This window comes from Pseudopipra pipra, chromosome 3 (assembly GCF_036250125.1).
Source record: "Pseudopipra pipra isolate bDixPip1 chromosome 3, bDixPip1.hap1, whole genome shotgun sequence".
Lineage (NCBI taxonomy): Eukaryota > Metazoa > Chordata > Aves > Passeriformes > Pipridae > Pseudopipra > Pseudopipra pipra.
Window position 1 is genome coordinate 10,160,060 of NC_087551.1, and position 21,805 is coordinate 10,181,864.

The following is a 21,805-nucleotide window of genomic DNA, read 5'->3' on the forward strand; positions in this document are numbered from 1 at the left end:
AGTTACAAGAAAACACTTGATTACTCCTTTGCCTCTGCAGCCTGCACACTACTGACACTTGTAGACAAACGTCACTTCCACATCATCACATTTGCCATCATCATATACCCCTCAGCACCTGCAGAGTATTATTGCTATTACTTGGCAACTGGTCATGACACTACACCAAGCACTGCACCAATTCCATCTTGCTGCTGTAAATTAACAAAATGCATCAATATATTGTGCTTCTACTTTATATCCATTAGTACCATGTTTCCTTCCTTTCCAGAATGCTACAAGCCTCACATTCAATCTTCTAGACTTTGCTTCAGTCCTCATTTCGCTTTAGTTTTGCTTTGAAATCAGACACTCAGTGGGTAGAGGTACCACAGCACTACAAATGGATCTTTTAACTAGTTCTCATCAAATACATAAAATAATTTGTAAGTAATGAGCTTATAGTGTAAACACCAAAGCAAAAAGAATTTTTTTTTCTTTTTCCAGCACACAAAAAACTTGGGAAGTGTGCCCTTAAATAAACCTCCTCTTTGGAATAAACTACAATAACATTTCTAGGAGGATATCATCCTATCTCCTGCAGCACATCCTTCCTACAAAACCCAGCCAGGCAGGTTCCCTGCTCTGTAAAACACTGGTTCTCGTGACAGGAGGAGTCCTGCTGGGCACTAGCATGCTCCCCGAGGGAGTCCAACACCTCATCATACCACTGGCAACATCATTAGCTGCGTATTTAACAGCTACAACCACAGCTGTCATACACGATGCACATTTTAAAATGCAACACTCCCACAATGGGATGTAGTTTCAATGAAAGGATACAGGATGTTGCTAGAAACTTATGTCAAAACGGATGATTTATTTTTCTGTACGAATAAATCTTTTAAGAAGTTTTTTTAAAAAATGATACTGAGATATCTCCGTGTTCCAAATTATGCCTTGTAAATATCAGATTATGTAATTATACATCCATCACGTTAATCAAGTTTGTGGAATTCTGCATTACATAAATAAAGTACACGATACCTGCGGGTTTGCTGTATACTGTATAAATTCTAAAGATGTAACTTTCTGTAATCCAGCCATTAAATACTTAAAATTTTCAAGAGTTAACCCGGGGCAATTACCTTTTTGTTTAATTGCTTCCTTTGATACAGCATGAAATGACATAATGAGATTTAATGGGATCATTAACCACTTTATGTTTTAATAAGCTGCTCTGTAATAAGTGACTAAACTCTTAAATATTTCATCCCGCTCGATCTTTTTTTTCTAACTCCCCCAAAAGCTATTAGGACAAGCTTGCAGGCTGACCTAAAACTGCTTCCAAAGTCAGGGCCCAATATTTTATCCCATGTAACAAACAAAACCTTCATGCAAGGAAATAATGTACAAAGAAAAACAAAACTCTTCTGTCAATGGCAATAAAACTGACTCACACCTCTGAAGGCTACAGAATCAGGTGCTCTGCTGTTTCTGATCATCTCATAGAGGAAATACTGTCAAATGCAAAGACTTGATGCTCAACATTTTAGCATGCAATTGAAAGCAAGTTGTGAACACTCTTGGAAAATAAATGCAAGTATATTACCCCCAAACTCCTCCTAAAAGCTTCAAGGACTTCTCAATCCTTACCAAACGTTCAGAGAGCACGAAATATGCTGAGATATGGACACTTTGCATATGCGTAAGATATTTCAGATTTAAAGATAAATGCAGATAATTTTTTTGTTAAAGCCAAATTTCTTGTTAGTTTTAAAATGCCTCCAGAAACAGAAAAACCCGTAATAAGTTTATACACATAAGCTTCAGCATTTCCTTGCAACACATAAGTGGCTTCACTCTTCCACTAAAATGTTTTTATCAGAAGTCCAGGGAGCACCACACAGAGTCCTATTTCTAGCTAGCTTACAAATTTAGTACATGGTCATGTTAACATGATGATTATAGAAATATCACAGTTTCTATTGCAAACAACATTTCACACTTTGGGCCCCATAACAAGTGATGTTTCTACAAATCTAGTTAATCTTTCATCTTATTTTGGATTTGAAGAGAGTAAATACCAGCAAAAAAGCCACAACACCACATACTTCCCTCACTGGCTAACCCGTGTTCTCCACTCATTTCCCACAGAAAACTCATGTGATGAATGTAGCAAACTATTATTTGAGGACTGTACAGCTGACTATGCTTTGGAAAAAAAATGCCATTCCAAAGAAGAATAACTCCAGGAGTAATGGTTACAGCAGCCTTTCAAATGCTTGCTGTATGAAAGCATTCTTTGGTAACACGGTGCACAAAACCTCACCTCACCTGCAAGCAAATACAAGCTGGAAACACCTTAAGACAAGAGTTATAAACAGATCTCCTGAAAGGAAATGCTAATGAAAATTACCTAAAAAGATCAAGGAGCAAACTTCCTCATATCTTGCTGTAGTGTGAAGTGAGTTGGCAAGAGAATTTCTTTTTTATATTGCTTATTTTCTTTACCAATATACCACAGATGCAGAACTACATTCTTCCAACATTCATTATGGTTTTACCTTGAGTTGAAAACTGTATTTGGGCAAATGGACAGAAGAACTTGTCGTTCCTCCTAATTTTAACACATAAAAAAAGAATCATCATTTTTAATACCAAGACATGGGTCCCATTTTCCTGTTCCTCTTTCCATCTCCATTCGTGTCTCAGTATGATGCTCCTTTTCAGTATCTTCATATCTTCAACTTAGTTTTAGAGTCTTTCTTCCCTACCATTTTTTCTTCCTTTTTTTTTTTTTTTTTTGGTAAGATGACCTTTGTGTTCAAAAGTAACACTCAGGTGAGAAGCAAATAGTAGAGAAATGTGCAATAGACAGGATATCACCTTGCACATTTCCTATTGTGAGACTCTCAGATGATCATTTCTCCAACTCTCAGTAGAGACTTGTTTTATTCTATCAGCAAAATTCAGCCCATCTCACATTTTCCCAGTAACTGTGTTAAATGCTTTTAAAGAGACATGCTGGCTCTCAACAAGCTCAGTTCTACAAGCTTTTCTCTGCAATCCCACCCCTTACCTTCTTTCTGTGACACCATTCTGCCCATCCCCCATGCCAACTACCCAAACCCAGTCAACTCTTCTGGACTTGGGCATGGGGAGAGCAACAAAGCACAAGTCAGTAACATTTTTCTGTTCTCTGTCGACCATCAACCCCTTCCACAAGGACCTTTGTCAAGGATTAGATCCTTTCTGCAATGTATAAGGTGGTTTCAGAAGACTGAAGAAAGGTAAACTTTCTCCAATAATTCAGGTAATATTCAGAGTTATTTTTGTGTCTCTTGCAATAGGAATGAAGGACATATCAGAAAAGAAGAGACTGGTCCTTTTCCTAATCAGCAGCCAGAGTGGGTAGGGAAGATCTTCAGACTGTTAGTCCCTTCCTCCTTTCTTTCCCTATGCCTCCTCCCTAAGCGTTCCTGGATTTTGAAGCTTGTCCTTCAATTAGATCACTTCATACCAGCCTTAATCTTCAGTCTTTCTTCTTGGGGAATAGCTACTTAAGGACTGTCATATTGAATCAGATCAGATGATGACAGGGTTTGGGATCTTCCTCTACCAGTGGCCTGCAGCAGATGCTCCAAGTACTCCAGCATCTGTCCCCAGCTTTTGTACTTGGCTGTTTGAAGCTGCAGAAGACTCAAAATTTGACCCAATTCTTCTCCCATTCAGTGCTGATTACAGAGGTCTGATTAGTCTAGAAAATCACATACAACTGTGATCAGCTTTAATTGGAGCTGCCAGAAAGCAAAGAGCTCTGAGCAGACCGGCAGAAACATCCCTGTGCATCAGCACACCAAGCTCACACTTTCCTGGAAAGCCTCTGGGTTAGAAAGGCAAGAAAGACTGAATGACCTTTTTTTTTAATTTATTTTTTTACAATTAGTAAAATTAGTGAGAGTATAATCCTTTACATCTTTAAACATTTAATTTTTCAATGTGCAAATGTGCTCACTTCCTTGGGCTTATGATTTTTATATCTGGCACACAACACCTTGTCTATGGAACTGTTTTTCCCTCACACGGAGTATTCTCCATAGTGTCCAGTCAAGCCACTGGTCTCTCCTAAACTGAAACAAGTATGCTCTGGACCTGAATTTGTTCTTTGCTTACAAGAAATGGCTTCATGAAGAAGTTTTGGGTTAGTTTAGGGGGTTTTTTCCCCTTCCCTGAGACGATGTATTGGCTTTGCTGCAGTGTTCCTGCCAGTGCATGGCTAGTTACTACTTTCTAATCAAAGCATGACTGACTTGGGCTTTCAAGAAGAATGACAGGGATTTATTCTGAGTATATGTGGGGACAAGAATATTTTCAACAACACAAGTATGCTTTGATCATCTATTTCATTTTTATTTTACTCCTAAATATTTTTTTGTGTGCTTAGAAAGCTATGCCTTTAAAAATGTCTTTTTCAAACTCTGGAATTAAGAGCTGATAATTGTCCCTGTTGTTGCAATTGTACATTAGTGTGATAAACCATGTACATTACCAACAAAACAAGTGTTTTTTGTAATCCAATAAAGCAAAGTCCATGCTTACTCCAGAAGAACAAACATTTTTGCTTGGGAAGTTCACTTTGCTTTTAAGCTAGAAAATAATGATGTTGCAATTTAAATCCCCACAGTACAACTGATGTTCATTTAGCTTTGCTAAAAGCACTGGGCTTGCTTGGCAGTGAAAATTTCTCATTTAAAATCTCTCTCAGTTCATAAAGATCTGTATTTGTACATAAAAACCACAGGAAAGTATACAAGTTTTCATATGTGGTAGTTAAAATTTGCTAATGCAGGGACTCTAAGAAAATAAAATTCTGGAGCACAACCATGGAAACAACAAAAAATGGGAATTCAGCTATGGCTTTTCTGGCATTTGTGAATCTTTCCATGACAGCACTACAAATCGTGGATTTTAAATGTACAATAGGCTTATTGTTTCATGATGTTTCTTTCTCCCCAGTTGGGTTGAAAAACCCGAGGTATAACCAACGACCAGTGTGGAGCATGGTAAAGGAAGAAGTTAAACTTTCAGAACAGATGGAACTTTTTATGCAATTAGCACTTCAGCGGCTGCATGGGCAGGAGCTAAAGCTGGTCAAGGGAAGCTGAATCAATATATCCATATGATGCTTTTCCCCACATGACTCTAGAGCATTATGAAATTTTACCAGCAGCGCAGAATTAATTAAAACAAAAAGCTTATATTTATTTGAAATTAAAGGTTTCTAAAGGAAGGTTGTAGTCTCTTTAGTACTTTGCTTGGAAACAAGTTAACACCCAAAACAGGGATGTGCAGATAATGCAGAACATCTCATCTGTTGACTGATCACAGACACTTTGTTAGGCAGCTCTCAAGTGTCCACTGGAGAGGATACTCTTAACATTCTCATCAGCACTTGAAACCCTGACTTATCTCCTAATCCTACCAGCAACACATTTCAACAGCCACTTACGAATGCACTGCCACTAGTGTGTGAATCATTTCCCACAACACACAGCTGTCTATCTGGAGCCCACTCTTTCCCTTTCCTGCACTTCCATTTCCAGCAGCACCACTGCACTCATTCATTATCTGTGATTGCTACACAGCTCTGTCAGGGCAGCCAGCTCCCATCGGTGAGCTCTGCCAGGGTGGACAAGAAGTCAGCAGCTTCCCTTTGCTTTTCAGGTGGCAGCGAAAGAGAACAACTACTGCTTGTTAAACAGCATGGCCAGGCTAAAGTGTACATACTGCAAAGTGCCAAACCTTCCACAGCCACTTGCCTTCGCAGGGCAGTGGCTCCAAAAAGGACTTTTACAGAACAGCAAGACGAGCTGTCTCTTTTTCTGAGCTTTAATATTTTCAGGCTTTTTGTCTCCCTCCTTCTAGATGAAGGAACAACACAAATACCCGATTTTCAAGTCAGCTCCCCTAAAAGGCTGCTGCAGTGTGCTATTACATACTCCTCGCTGCTCCAGTGCTGACCAGACAATGCATCAGCTGTGTGAAAACCAGCTACTTCTTTCTGACTGTCTTTGCCCAGAATGTACCAGCTATGGTACATATGCCAGCTATGTGGGTGTTAGGACATGTCCTGCACTACAGCTGAAGTGCCACTTTAGCGCTGAGCCAACAAAGGCATCAGGTGACTGGGCACAGCCTATACTGGGCTAATACCATCTTCTGCCTGCAATCCCCTACCCCTCACAGCTCAATCACTCCAACAGGCTGCTGGTCTCACACAGGTACAGTGCTCCTGGTGCATCACACAGCCTGTTCAAACAGCTGCTCTGAGCCACAATTGCATACCCTTACAGAGAAAAAAGTGTGCTTGGCCACATATAGGCACTCTTGCTGGAAGAGCCAGAGGATCAGTTAGAGCAGATTTTACATTAAGAGCTGCCTGACAGTATGATGGTTCTATGATCTCAATATTCTGATTATAAAAGCCAGGGTTCATTCCCCTGGAGATCAGTGGGTACCATTTTCAGATGGCACAGCTGCTGGAGTTATTCACGCTCCTACCTCTCCTCCCAGAACAATTTTTGTGACAGGCAGGCTCGTTTTGGCAGGAGAGGAGGAAGTCCAGTGAACAGATGTGCCTGCAGAATCAGTGCTGGATAACATTAAGCTTGTAGTAATACCTGACACTGGCTCCAGAGGCCCTTCTGTCCCCTCACTAGATGGTCCTGGGCCTTGCTCTCAGTTACACAACTAACTAAGTTGTGCTGTTCTACACACCAGCAGTGCAAGCGTAAATAAAAAGGTGGGATGGCAGGAGAAGGTTGGAAGATACTTTAACTCCAAAACCACAGTATCACAGAGACCCAACAGAAACTTTCTCATTCTTCACATTTTACTGCAATCACAATCAAGAATTGTGTACATTTCTGCTTCACTTTAAATGTTGAAAATATCCAGCAGCATTTACTGTGTTGCATAATCATGTTCAGATTATACAGACATGTAGCCTTGTCACATAATGCTGTTAAGTTTCTTAATCCAATTAGAGGTCCTTGCAGCAAACAATTTTTGGTAGTGAATTTTTGAATCTCAGTTGAAGACTGTGTGTTTGCTAAGAAGAGAAACAAATTTATGATAGTTGGCATCACTGTCAACCTAAAAAGTTTGTGTTCATGGCTAATCCCAAAGACAGGAGGGAAAACAAAAAAAGACACCTCCCCTCTTTCAGGTTTAATGAACCAAGTAATAAATTCCCATTCTAAGGCTAATCAGAAGCCACGTCCAAACAGCTACTCAGAAGAGTCCCCAAGACAAAGAAATACAAATATTACTAATTAGAAAGAAGTAACTTACTGTTGCCCTAAGCTGTAAAGGGAGCAGTTATAAATAAGAACAGTCAGAGTGTAGATGGAGGCACCAGAATTAAGAACAAGAAAGAATTAATGGAATAAAAATCCCAGAAATCTTCAGCTTCCTGGTAGCCTCCTACCCTGTCACATATGCAAAGCTGCATTGTTTGTTTATCTTTATGCAGACAGGCCTTGCCCAATGATATTTGGGAAATAAATTCTAGCATCACTTCCTCCTCCTGCTTCACAGCCACAGAAACAGCCTTCTTTTTTAATGGAAAAAACGCAGTTCCAAAAAAAAAAAAAGTTCCCTGTAAAATCTTATAATTATCTGTACCACGCAAATACTCCACATCCACTCTTACAATTGCAATCACATAAGTGCTGTGATGTTTGTGTGGCATACTAAATAATGGGAAATTAAGAGCTGGATTCTGATTCTTAGCCAATAGTGTGCACTGCAACTGAACAAGGAAGTCTAGATATTACTGCTATGACAGCTTCTGGCTTGCAGTATCTAAAGAAAACCAACCAGACTATAACCCATGCCAAGTCCTTACACATGTACTACGTGCACAGTTACACATATACTGAATTCTGTGCCAATGACTCGCCATAATCAGCTCAATGGGTATTTTCAGCATGTTAACTAAACTACAAAAGTAAGCTCTGGCAGGGAACAGACCATCCCTCCCTCCTGGATTTAAACTGAGGACATAAGGTTTTGCAGTTAAAGACTTAAACCCTGCAAGATTAGACCTTGTGATCATAATCTGACATTTCCAGACAGAATTTTTCATATGTTGTTCATAGTTGTTTACACATGAAATAGTAAAGATTATGCTTTTAAAAAAACCCCAAACATACCTTGAAGAGAGTCACAGTAATTTCAACATTTTCAGGTACAGGCCATACCACCACCCCGCGGTATGGGTTCTTGATTCCAGGCTGCCAGCTGTGAGCCTAAAGGAAGAAAAGAAACACTTGTCTTAAAGCCATTATAAAAGTGCTGACTCAACTCCCACAGGACCCCAGGCATGTAGGTAGAAGTAATACATCACTGACTCCAAAAAGGTCATATTCTTATATGTATGGCTCTACTGAACACTACAAAGGACGTGATTAAGAATGACAGTAAGGAAATTCAGACCACTAGCAGGCTTTTTTTTTCCCCTCCACTGTACTAAAACTCACAAGGTCCTAAACTCTGCATTTTTATTACATAGAACAGGTCAGCAAGTTACTCAGCCTTGCAAAAGTTAAAGCTGTAAGGTCAGAACTTCTGTAGCAAGCTGAGCTTTATTTTGTGTACAGCACAAACTGCAGACTCAATCACATTTACACCTAAACAGAAGTTTTATTTCAGAAAAGAAAAGTGAAAACAATTACTTATAATGTTACTAAAACAATTAAGTTTTTAAGAATTAATATGCTGCGGTACCTACACCTAGAAAACATAAAAAACCCAACAGTTAAATAGACTGAGAACTTGTCTACCTTTGAGCATCAGAATGGCTAGTCCCAAAACACACCATGTGTGAGGATTTCTGTTTTGGAATATGTATGCCTTTTTCGAAGCTCAACTTAAATCTATTTCATGATGCAATAAGACAAATAAGGGAAGGATGTTACTTCACAAGTAACAGTTACAAACCAGGTGTATTATTAGAGATTTGTGAGTTTTATCAGGAAAGAATGTCCGATCTATTTACTGTTATCTGAAGCCTAATCTCATGATTCCAAAGCAGGTCTGGATGAATTTCTGAATAACTGAACAAACAACACTGTCCGTAGCTTTACTCCTCAAGCATATTTTATATGAAAAAGATATTTTGTGAGCACCGAAACACACCACAGTAGTTGCCATCCCCACCCCAGCCACTGGAGCTCCAGCTCGTGTCTCCCTCCCACAGAACCCTCAGCCCATCGCTCTCAGCCTGCCCGATGACGTTCAGCAGACCCAAGGCAGTGATCCAGAGCCAGGCACACGCTCGTCTGCCAGCTACCCTGTCCTTGGGTAGCGTCTTGTAAGATAAATCAACTCCTCCTCCATAGGAGCAGTCCATCCTCTTTCCAGATACCAATTTTCACAAAACTAACAGGAGCTCATGGTCTGTCTGAAACCTGTGCTCTCCTGCTGGTTTTGGCCAATACTGACAATTATGTCAAACTTCTGCTGTCCAAGGTCCAGGCACTGCCAGCCCGCTCAGCTGAGAATCCCTTGTTCCATCTATTAAAAAAAAAAAACCCAGCTAGAAAATGAGCATTCACTGGTGCAGTCAATGCTTCACTTCAAGCCCTTTATCAGCGTTTCCTCCCACCAGGAAAGTCAGCAAGACTCAATAAACACAAATGAATATATGTGTTTTTCTGTCACGGAAAGCAACAAACAGGAGACAAGCCCCAGCTAATGAGCTTTTAAAGCAAAGCTGTTCTGTGATCATGAATGTTATTAAGTCCTCCTCTGGCTTTGAAAAATAAACACTGTATCACACAAACAGCATGACAGAAAAAGATAACATCAAAACAATGTCTGGGTTGTCGGGAAGGAGAAAGCAAAAGGGGAAAGCAAAGGAGGAGAAAGAGGAGGGTAATTTGAAATTAAGATGCTGACTGCTATTCTAATACAACATTTCTACTGTCAGGCACTTCTATGCTGCAGTTTCTTGAAGTTACATCTGCCTCTATCAAAAAACCTTTTCAACTCCCAAATTATAAGCCTTGACTTTTATACATGAGCTGGATCAGGCCACCTCTGCAGGTGACAGAGAATTGCTGTCAGGGCTCAGCCAAGGCAAGGTGCTGCACCTGCACAGTATGTTTCCACTCTAATCCTCACCTCTAACTCCATTTCCCCTTGGGTTGTGCCTTCCAGGCCCACTTTTTCCTCATTTGCTATTAGTCTTCACCAGCCATCTCCCATTGTCTTGGAAGTCAAGGCAAGAGCAGCTAAGCAGAAGTGACTGCCAGCAGCGGGTGCCTCACCCACAGACCTCCCCTTCCCTGACTTGTCTCCTAGATCTGAGGGATGAGAGCTGTGGTCTGGAAATAGAAGCAGAAGTGCTCTGTTGCATTTCAAGGCAAAAAGCAACTCTTCCCTTTTGACTGCCAGTAGAAAATGAGAGGAGACAATATAGCATGAAAGCTCTTTTAAATCAGGAAACAGGAGCTACAGGAGGGGCTGCTGAAGTACCCTATAAATAGAGTAGGGCTGTGAATGACATAGTCCAACCTACAGTGTTGCTCTGGCACAAAAGTGGTGACTGGCAGAGGAGGAAATCTCTTACAGAAAGGCTGTGGAGGTGAGCCTACAGACTCACAGGGGCACTTCAGGCTATACAGTTTGGAGATTCTTTTTCTCTCTTTGAAACAACAGTTACAATCCAGACAGCCAACTTTGCAACACCACCTGTGATGTGAACATCACAACTGTCCAGTTCAAGCAAAGGAGAAAAGACAGACTTGGTATTACATTATTTCAAGAGCCTACCCTTCCAGATGCTTCATCTGCTCTCTGCCTCCTTCAGTACCACCTTGCCTCATCCTGCCTCTGTTGTGCAGGACAATTGCATGTTACTTTACCGTAAGATCCTGGAGCTGACAATAATATTTTGAGCCTGATGAAAATTATGAAACAGTTTATATTTATGAATCAAAAATATGTTCTTATAGCAAGGCTGTCAATATTGTTTTTTAAAAGCAAAAGCCACCAGAAACAGACCCACCATTATTCCTCACCTGCAGTCCCCAAGAGTGGCTTTACTGTGAGCCAGTAAACAGCTGATTTTCTTTTCCTGAAAAATTTTTTGCCAGCTGGCTGTGATCAGACCAGCTCTGCTACTTGTCTGTGTGACAGGCCACTCAGGGCACAAGAAGCAAGCGGGAGCTCAACTGGCTCCAACAGTGCTTAGGGCAGCTCAGCTTGTAAGGATAATCCCTCTTCTTCAGTGTTATCCAGGCAGAACACTTACATAGGAAAAGAAAAAAAATAATAACTCAAGAGGAAGAGCTGACATTAAGCAGCCAGATTCTTCATCTGGTGCTTCCAGTGTGTCTTTTGAAGGCTGAGGATTGCTCCAATTTGCTCTGTGTAATGAGTCCCACCAAAGCCATCCGGGGACAGCTAGAGCTCAGTATGACCTGGCTGCTAGTGGACCTAACTGGAAAAAGAATGGACTAGGAAAAGCTGCTAATTCCCCCACACCAGAGGAAACCTCAACGGGCAGTTTGTGAATGGCTTCTTCCTTTTCTTCTGTACCACAATTCAGTATCACAAAGGGAGACAAATTAAAGACCATACTCCAGACTACAGCTTGCATCCCCATGATCATCTTGAAACCACTGTGCTTGGCCCACCAGTTAAAGAGGCTGGGCATCAGAACAACATTCCTGCCCTGGGATGCAGTCCAAAAAACCCAGCACGTGCCAAAGAGGAAAGTTCAAAGCCCTGGAAACTCCAGGCAGCCTTTGATCAACCCATTGCTGTCAGTGCCCCTTTAGAGCAGAAAAGGAACCCAGCAGATTCCCACAGGTCTTCCCATGAATGTCTTCAATTCATCAGCACACACATGTGTTACAACTGCAATTGTGCATCTGTGTGCATATGCATTACTGCTAAAAAGCTACAGAAAAACTGTAAGCTTGGAAAATGAGCAAAAACCCCTCATTTTCACCACAGATTCTCTGTTTAAGAAGCTTAATTTCACACATACACATTCATGACACATTCCTTAAATATTCCTGCTGTTACTTTCACCAAATCTTGCCTCATTCACCGTCCACAACAGATGATGCTCAGATAATGAGCTTCTTGCCCTTCTTCTCATCAAGCATTATCTGACATTATCTAGAGGGCTTCTTATCAAAAAAACCCAACCAACCAAACAAAAAACCCATCAAAACCCAGACAAACAAACAAACATATAACTGTGAATGCAAAGTTATTTCTCTCATCGTTTTCTGGGAACTGCCATCACTGCACCTCAGAATGTCACCGCAAGTCAACTTTATGGGATCTCTGGAAAAAGAAGGGTATTACGGCCCCAAATTTACAAGCAGGGAAAGAATAACCAGTTTCCCTTAATTTAGCAAGGTCTGCTTAAATCAGCAACACCCTCACTTTAGAGGGATTAAGCACGAAACAACCTTTGTTTTGTCTTCCAAAGCAGACTTTTTTGTCAGTCCCTATGTCTGGCACACAAAAAAATGGAAAGATACATCAAATCTAGTTTTAATACTCTTACCTAGCCTCAGCCAGGAGCTTTGTACATGAGGATGGGACAAAACTGAACTCCCTAAGGCAGCATTTAGCCACAGAACAGTGAGGCAGTCTTTTCTGTTCATGTCCTACACCTTCTGTAACACCCTCCAACTTCTTTATGGACAAAGCAGTTTTGCTCACCACTAAGTCCTAATGTTCTCCCTAACCACTGTCTGCTCAACAAGGCAGCAATGTGGTAGGAAAACCATTTGCAATTGCCCTACTAAAGACTGTATCATATGCCTAAAATGCATCCACCAACCATTAGAATGACTCATCCTGATTCTGACCACTTACACTTGCAACAAAATGCAATTTTATTACTTTACTAAAAAACTGAGAAGCCACAGGAGTGGCATTATGGAACTGTGCTGGTCCTGGACAGTCACCAGCATGTCAGAGTCACAACATGCCTTTGGAACTCCAGCCAGTGAAGAACCTGACAGTGACAGGCAGGGCTGGCACCAGGCAATGAAGCAGCCAGAGAGATTGCCAAGGACAGCAAAACAGGTGACCCAAGTGCTGTTTTATTGATGGTATAGCCTTGAAAAGAGGCTGGGCAGGCTACTTTTGTGTCCAACAAGGGATCCTTTCTACACCCTGCCCCTCTGCTTCTCTTGGCTCTTACTTCTTACTGTTCAAGTTCTTTCCCTCTTCCCAGCGTTGTTCCTTCTCCTTTGTGCTTAAACAATTTTTGATAAACCTGCAGCAGAGTCGTTGAAATAACAGGCAAAACACCTTTTTTCACTTTGATACAAAAAGAATCTTTGAAGAATAATTCTGTCAGGCTCTCAGAAGCAAGTGCAAATTTGATTCTTCAGAGGTGCATAATTCAACTATAAGCCTGTGTATGTTCACAGGAATAGTAGAAAGTACCTCCTTGACATCATGGCAACATCTATTTTCAAATTGAAATTTCTTGGTTCAAAGCCTGGAAATTCGAGAGCATCTCAGTGAAGTGAAGGTAAACATATTTACAACACGTTTTTCCCTTGCTCTACAATAGAACAAAGTCATTCTTCTATCACTAAAAAAAAAAAAACCCAAAACCAAAAAACACAAAGAAAAAAAAAAAAACAAACAAAGAAACAAAAAACCCCCAAACAAACCAAACAAAAGCAAGACCAAAAGCCCAGGGCCTGAAAACCTGGTGCCCAACATACAGGCTAAATAAAGTTTGAAGAGTCTACCTGATTTTGAGAACAGACAACATTTGCACCAGTAGACAGGTGAACTCCCTCCCTCCCCAAGCTGAAAGTTCATTTTGGTTTTAGGATTGCACAGAAATTCTGCCAAGTATAGCAAAACTGCAAATCACCATTTTTGTCAGCTCACACAATGAATATGCCCAACCACACAGAGCCATGTTGTCTTGAAATTGCCTCATGAAATTCGAAATCAGACTTGCCTATAGAGAGCGGATCCCAAAATAGAACTGTAAGTAACTTAAATCTGCATTAAGGTCAGTAAGTGCTGGATATATTTATGGTCCTGGATCCATCCATCCATCATTCTGCTATTTCAATGCTTTTTCTAAATGATTATTCGCTTTTCGTTTGCAACACTTTGAAACTCACTGTAATTTAACACATGTACAGCTCCTATTCTGTTTCCCACAGTAACAAGTAAAATATTCAGACTCCTGCACATGATGTCTCCTATTATTTATTGTAATAAAGGGACCACTGTAGCTTACCTGGAAAGAAAGTATGTGGGCCAAGAGGCATATCAAAAATCATAGAAACCTACAAAAATAAGGGCTTCAAAGGACATCATGAACACAGCTTTCAGCTCAGTGGTATCTTATTATATCAGTTAGAGCAGGCCAGTCCCAGCATGTGTCCATAGCACCATCTTCCAAGCCACACCCCATTTTCAGTTAATACATCTCTTGTACTTTCCCAGTACAAAAGAGACACAGAGCTACTGAAAAGCACCCAACGGGCCATGAAAATGTTTAAAGGACTGATGATCCCTCAGGAGGAAAAACAGAGAGTTGGGACTGGTCTGGATAAGAGAAAGCTCAGGAGTAGGGGGACCTTATCAATATGTATAAATACCTGAAGGGAAGGTGCACAGATAACTGATTTAGGATTTTCTCAGTGGTGCCCAGTAGCACCATTGACAAGAGGCAATGGGCAAAAAGTGAAACAGGATGTTCCCTCTGAACATCAAGGAACATTTTTTCCACCATGAGGGTGACCAAGCACCAGCACAGGTTGCCTTGAGAGGCTGTGGAGTCTCCCACCTTGGAGATACTCAAAAGCTGTCCAGACACAATCCTGAGCAACTCACTCTGGCTGACACTACTAAGCAGAGGTGTTGGACCACATGTCCTCCAGCAGCCTCTTCCAACCTCAACTATTCTGCGAGTTTGAACTATCTGTTAGGGTTATCCCTTATAATCCTTAATGATCCGAAAAGTTCAGAAATCATAACCTCCAAAGAAGCCTTTACAACATATTCTCAGTAAGTTAAGACCTCATCCCTCTCTTCCTCCTTCTCAAAGAAGCTGAAAAACATAGACAATTATTAATGTTTTGTACTCACTGAACCCAGTGTCCATCAAAAATAAAATAAAAGGAAATATTCACTTGACTTGCTTCCAATAAAGCAATTAGATGGAACAACTATGTTGAATAAAGTATTTTACTGGCAGGATGAGTAAGAGATCAAGAACATTTATTGATTTACAGTTTTTGACCCAAACAGTTCAAATCACATCAACTACCTAAGCTTAGAATTAACTATCTCTGCCAAGGTTTCAGGGCCACTCAGCCTTTTTCAAAGGGGGGGTCTTACTAAACATGAATTAATTAGTTAGCCAAAGACTTTTATGAGTCTCAGATAAATCTGCCAGTTTATCCAAGAGTTGCTTCTACTGCCTGGTGACCAAAAGAGAGGACATGCCCTGGAATTTCACGGCCCAGCTGAAAAAACTTCAAGCCCAAAAAGCTGAGCTAAAGTCAGAAAATCCTCTCACCTCAGGGAAATGCTGCCATTGGATCCTATAAAACAACAGGCAAAACCCCATCATTTCACAAAGCCCTGATGGACTTTTGTTAGGGCTTCTGCTTCTGAACATATTCTGAATCCCAGCAAAGCAGTCATTCATGGACAAATACCTTGTTTTTCACCAAGCTTTTCAGGGTTACAATGCTTGGGTAAGCATTGCACTTAACTGCTTAATATGTCTTTTCTCTCTGTTCTACAGAAATGAAACTAAAAGAGAAAAGTTATCACAGGGTGAGCCACATCAGACACCACACATCAGCAGTTACTGCCTAGATACACACGCCAGAAATTCAAGGGAACTTAAACTGGTATATCCTTCAGTGAAAGAGGAACAGTCTGACTGGCTTTGTTGAAGAGTACAGAACATGGAACAGGAACAGTTACCCTGGAAAAGGTGCCAGACTAAGTTCACAGCCTTGTTTACTTACCAGGTAACACCTTTGGGTTTTCATAACCTAAAGCAGAATTTTGGATGCACACACTGGAGCAGGCATTTAGGCTGTGCAGTCACTTTCAGTCAGTAACTAGTCTTTATCTAAAGCAGCTTAGAATAACTTATACCTCGAGTTAAAAGACAAAATACAACAAATACGTATGACAATCAGAAAGAGAAGTCAGAAAAAGAGGAGTACCACTAAAAAAAGAACCTCAAAGTCTCTCCTGAGCAGGGTAGAAAACTCTATACCACATTTTCTAAATACTTAAGTTCTTCAACAAATAATTATTTCAAGATATCTTCTATATCGTGGGTGCCCTCTCTCTGCCATCACAGAGTTCTTGGAAGTATCATTTTGTGTCACATGCATAACCCCCCAAAAAAGAAGCTTAGACCATCTCCTTTTTAAATGAAGTGATTAAGAATTATTAGAAGTTCCAAAATTTCCCCTCTGACAAGACCACCTGCCATAAGCCCAATCAAGATACGAGACAACAGTGTGGGGAAAGGGAATGAGCAAGACCGAGTCATCTGAAGGTGGAGATACTCCTGGGAAGGGAGGAAACCAGTGTGCACTCTTGCCCCCATGCAAAATAAACTTATGCATGTCCAGACACTGGATAGACTTCCCATTCCTCAGGCTGACAAGTTCTTAGTCACAAACCACAAATTCACAGGCTTTCTCACAGTGTTAGTAGATGTAAAATGTAAAAATTTAATGCAAAGATACACTGCTGGGCTGAAAGAGCCTGCAATTATTATTTGTTATTTGTAGTATTTCGAATTATGAAATAGCATCTTATTCAGACTTTATCTGCCTATTGCAGGGATGTCAGATTCCTTATTACTTTTTTTTAATTATTTTTAATACACTTGTAGTAGTGAAACAGATAGTCCTTTCTAATTAGGTCTAGCAATTAATAACTGAAATTGAACTGATGATGATACAGTTCTGCTAACCAACCAACCAAAGCTGAAACTGGAGTTGAGTTCCCATAAATTAGCACTGACATCAACAGCAGCTTATTCTGAGCTTTATGGATAAACTGAGTCAAAAAGAAAAGACAACAATTAAAATATTTCTCATTTATATGGCTGCTCCCCACATTAAAAAAAACCCCAGTCCCTCAAAGAGCTGACCCTGCTTCTCACTGAAGTTGGGACTTATTAAGCAATCAACTAACCTTAGAGGATTTTCTTCTGCTTCTTCTTGTCCAAACCACCACTAGTTTATCTGGTTGCCTGTTGAAGATAAGGAAGAAACAGCTTAATTTACAACAAGATCAATACGTAAACAGTTTATATTAAAACTCTTGCAACACATAATGACATCCTTAGTGGATAACACGATGTCTTAAAAATAGCTCATCTGAAAACCACTGACAGCATCAGTCATTTAACAGGAAAAATAACATGTATTTATAGAAAAAGGCTGTCCTCCAATCCACACAGTAATGTCATCACTGTCCTCCTGCTCTCCTTGCCTGTGGACATCTCCCCAGAGCCAGCAGCACACCTGAGCAGAAACTCTTCCATGGGGCAGAGAACAGGATCCACAGGATCCAGACTTCATAAAGACACCTTGGAAACAATCTGGTACCCAAAATAAACATCAATGCAAATTCTAGTTTGAATTTCTATGCAGACATATTGAAAAGGTACTGTTAAGCAGCAAAAAACAAACAAACAAAAACAAACAAACAAAAAAACAACACAAAAGAAACCAAAAAACAAAACCCCCAAACAAACAAAAAACCAACAAATCCCCCAAAACCAAACCAAAAAAGCCCCAACAACAAGAAAACCCAAACCAAAACAACACAAAAAACCCAACAACAGGTAATTTCAGGTTTACCTACACAAAGGATTACTTTTTTTACTTGAATAACACAAAGAATAGGAAAATTGAGTCCTCTGTTCCCCCTCAAAATCTCCTTTGATGACCAGACAGATAATCAGCACTTCCTCAACTTTTATTCCAAAGGACAAATGTGTTGAAAATCAGTGTGGCTTCCCAAGCAATTGTTCATTTGGCATTTTTAATGAATGCAGAAGGAAACCTCAATAAAGGACACTTCCAGTACAAATTATTTTCTCTTTAACTTTATTAAGAGTTATTTCTTGGTTAATAGTTACACCCCTATTACATATTTATTAGTTTTACAGTGGTGTTTGAGTGATTTTTGATATTGACTTAACTCCCAGACCTTTTTTTCCCCCCCATGATACACTTCCCATTGCATGATGACCACAATTCTGGTCCCACTTCCAGACACATAATCCCTCTTCTGGAGACTCCTGATTCCATTCCAGCTTTGTTTTCTGGCTGATAACCTGAATTCCATTATCAAGCCCAACTACAAATCCACCCACAAATGATTTTCAATGGAGTTCACATCTCCACTTAAAAGTACTCAACCTGCAACTCTGCCTGGAAAAACATTGCTACTCAGAATTTTGCGACACTGGTGCAACCCTTGAAGCAAAACAAATCACGGGGGGCATTGAAATCATTACTAAAAGATTCATCCAAAAACCCCCACACTTCTATCCTAACTTTTCAAATGAAAACTCAACTGGCTTAATAATTATATATTTATATTGTTAAGTACTGAGCATAACTTGCTCCTTCAGCTTCAAGTATGAGAGAAATCCACATCCAGAGGTACTTCACTAAAACAAAAAACAAGGAAGGTCATCACAGTAGAGAGACAGAAAATTTAGCAAAATGGAGTGAGGAGAGAAGGGAAGAGAAGAAAACATCCCAAAGGATGAGTGTCCCCACTATGTATACCACATGTTCACTGAAACCAAACAGTAAGCACAGCAGTTTTTCTACGGGATTTTCTTCAAGAAAGTCACAAATCCAACAATTTCTAAATATCTTCATAGAATTGTTGTACAAGCGAAACCAAGAGCAACCTTTACTTCCACAGTCTGTTCCTTGTTCTCCTATGCCAAAACACTTTTAGAAAAAAAAGCCCAGCTCATATTTTTAATCAGCAAATTTGCATTCAAGGTTATTAGTGATGTCTCAGTGCTAGGAAGTAGCCAAAATCACACAGTGCATGTTGCTCATTGAATTCAATAGGTAGTATTTCCTACTTCAGACTTCCCCCCTCCTTTAACACCATAAATCTCAGCTGCTCATTAGCCAATAATTAAAGCAAATAAAATCACCTCAGAAGAATTAGACTGAAGACCAGTTTTAGTATCTTTTATACATTTACAAAGTAAATTTGGAGATCATTCCAAATACAAAATCCACAATGGTGCAAGCTGAACAAAACCTAATAGTCAGCTATTAAAATAATTAAAAATTAATTTTCTGTGCTGCACAAACAACAATTCTCATTTCTTTAAATGAGCTTTCATGTAGTCACTTATCCAGCAAAGCCAGTATCCATAAGGTAAGGAATAACACACTGCTAACCTTAAGACAATGCAGTTGGAGCAGGGGAAAAGAACTGGGTTTTAGCTGAACAGCTACATCTCCACACTAATTGCTTCAATCCATACAATCCCACACCACTGACCTTTCAGTAGAAGTATTTAATACCGTACTGGAATCTACCACAATTGCCTTGGGGATGCTGTGCATTTCCCACCATGTCAGCATTGGCAAGGCAGCAGCACTTCCCTGGGAGTGGGGCTGAAGGAAGCCATCAGCACTGGGACATCAGGCACTGCCACTGGGAAAAGCAGGGATCCAGTGGAAGGTCCAATTTGGATCCAAAAGATGGTGTTTTATAAAGCCTACCATAAACCTGTGGTTGGCATTTACTCATTTTTGTGTGGTTCACAAGAAACTATTCCTGAAGAAAGGCAATTTACAGTGGTAAACTTACTTTATTACTGACAAGTGAAACTTAGCAAAGAAGCAGGGAAGACTCTGATTTCACAGTCTGTGGCTCTGCAAAAGAGCTTCATCGATGCCCTGCATACCAAGCAACTAAAGTGGGATTTAAAAAACAGATGTATAAAACACCTATAACTCAAAACCATGCCAGCTTTTCTATCAGATGGAAGCCATGATTCTGATATCTTTGATTGTCCCACTGAAACAACTGATTAAAATATATATATATAAAATACTGGAATCAGAAATAAAGTAATAAAAACATTCTACATACTGAAAAAAACCTTTGTACACTGCAAATTTTACCAATTGAAAAGGAGGTTGTGCAAGATTCAAGGTCTTCTGGGGCTTTGTTTGATTATTCCAGGAAATATTTGGCACAATATTTTGATTGCAGAACTCTCCAAACATCATTTGTGAAAGAAGGACATGAAAGGTATCAGTCTCCTATTAACTCTTGTTTTGTAAACCTTTCAGCAGAAGCTGATAACATGAATCAAGACATATTTCTCCACCAAACTTAGGGTTCAATTACAAAAAACTGTAAAAGGTTTCGGTTTAGAATCGCTTGTTGGAAAGAATTGTAAATGCACTTAATTTTAATTAGGACCACTGAAGCCAATGGCAAGACCAATGACTAACTAACTTTTGTTGAAAGGTGAGAAAACAGGTGAGAGTATTTTTCGTAACAAGGTATCATTACATTTCAAAACATTCAATAACCTCTAAACGCCTGTAAAGTGAAAGATACCTTTTTTGTATGTACCCCACAGCTACAGCCTGAATGTTTGTTTTGGCATCAAATTGCCTTAAGTGTTAGGTTTTGCCTTCCCCCCTCCTTTTTTTCCCTTTTCCCTTTTTTTTTTTCAGCTGAGCTTGTTTTATACTTACTATGTTTGATTTGAACTGCATTAATTTGTACAGGCTGCTAGATTACTCCTGTGAAGCAAGCTTAAAAGAGTATAATTAATAAGAGAGGCAGCAGTGTTAGCACAATAGCATGCAGATGCACCTATTGAAGGATAAAAATAATTACTTGAGGACTAATGTCAAAGTACTTCTGATAAGAATTTTTTTTAATAACCTTTTGTCCCTTCTGCATTGTGCACACCAGGCAAGATTTTCATTAGGAACCAACCCTCCCACCCCACCAGCACACAGCTTCCCACACGACCGCTGAAATGCTATCAAGGCTCTCTAATGGTCTCTTAAAAATAAATGTGGTTGGTTCTGCACCACCATTAATTTACTTTTCCTCATTTTACAGATAATGACTTTGAAAAGCACTCTTCTGCACTGGGACCTACACTATACTATGTATTACCATTAGCCAAGGCCTTTCCTGAGCCTTGTACTAAGCTTTTTTTTCCTTCAGAATTTCCTGTTGGTCACAATCAATGAAATTTCACAGCTGCCAACAACTGCAGGGAGTGCAGTCAAGCGCTGCAGATGCTTTAACCAGGCCTGGAGACACTGCTGGAATGATGTCATGGATTGATGCACTTGCCAAATGAGCCCTCTTGCAGAGTGAAGGTACAGCACTGACTGCAAGAGCCAGAGACAATAACGAGAAAATCAAACGCAGTGCAGATAAAACCCCTCTGAGACAATTGTAAGATGAAGTTACAAGATGAAGTTTTGCATTTCAGGAAGGGTTTGGGGTTTTCTTCCCCACCTCACCTTAACTTCCACGGTAGAAGCTAAGGACTCCTGGGTAAGGTCTGTGCACAGACTCCTCAACCATCTCACAGCATTACCATGTCAGACTACCTGAATCAAAACAGCAGTCTCCCAATCCAACTCACTGTGGAACACTCATAAAGCCCCTAAAATAAGGCAAAGTTTGTTCTTCCGTCATTGAAACCACCCAGTAGTCTTAGCAAGGCTGGGAAATTTCAAAAGAG

The 21,805-nt window shown here is 40.1% G+C and overlaps 1 protein-coding gene across 18 annotated transcripts in view; it reads right to left on the minus strand.

The window, feature by feature from the left end:
* Positions 1-21,805, minus strand: part of EHBP1 (EH domain binding protein 1) — a 212,299-nt gene that overhangs the window by 165,519 nt on the left and 24,975 nt on the right. For all 18 annotated transcript variants that reach the window (XM_064647676.1, XM_064647675.1, XM_064647688.1 and 15 more), the window contains exons 3-4: positions 17,227-17,284; positions 8,199-8,294 (exon numbers count right to left, since the gene is read on the minus strand). In XM_064647676.1, the coding sequence (XP_064503746.1) occupies positions 8,199-8,294; positions 17,227-17,284 (154 nt within the window). The remainder of the gene's footprint in view (positions 1-8,198; positions 8,295-17,226; positions 17,285-21,805) is intronic.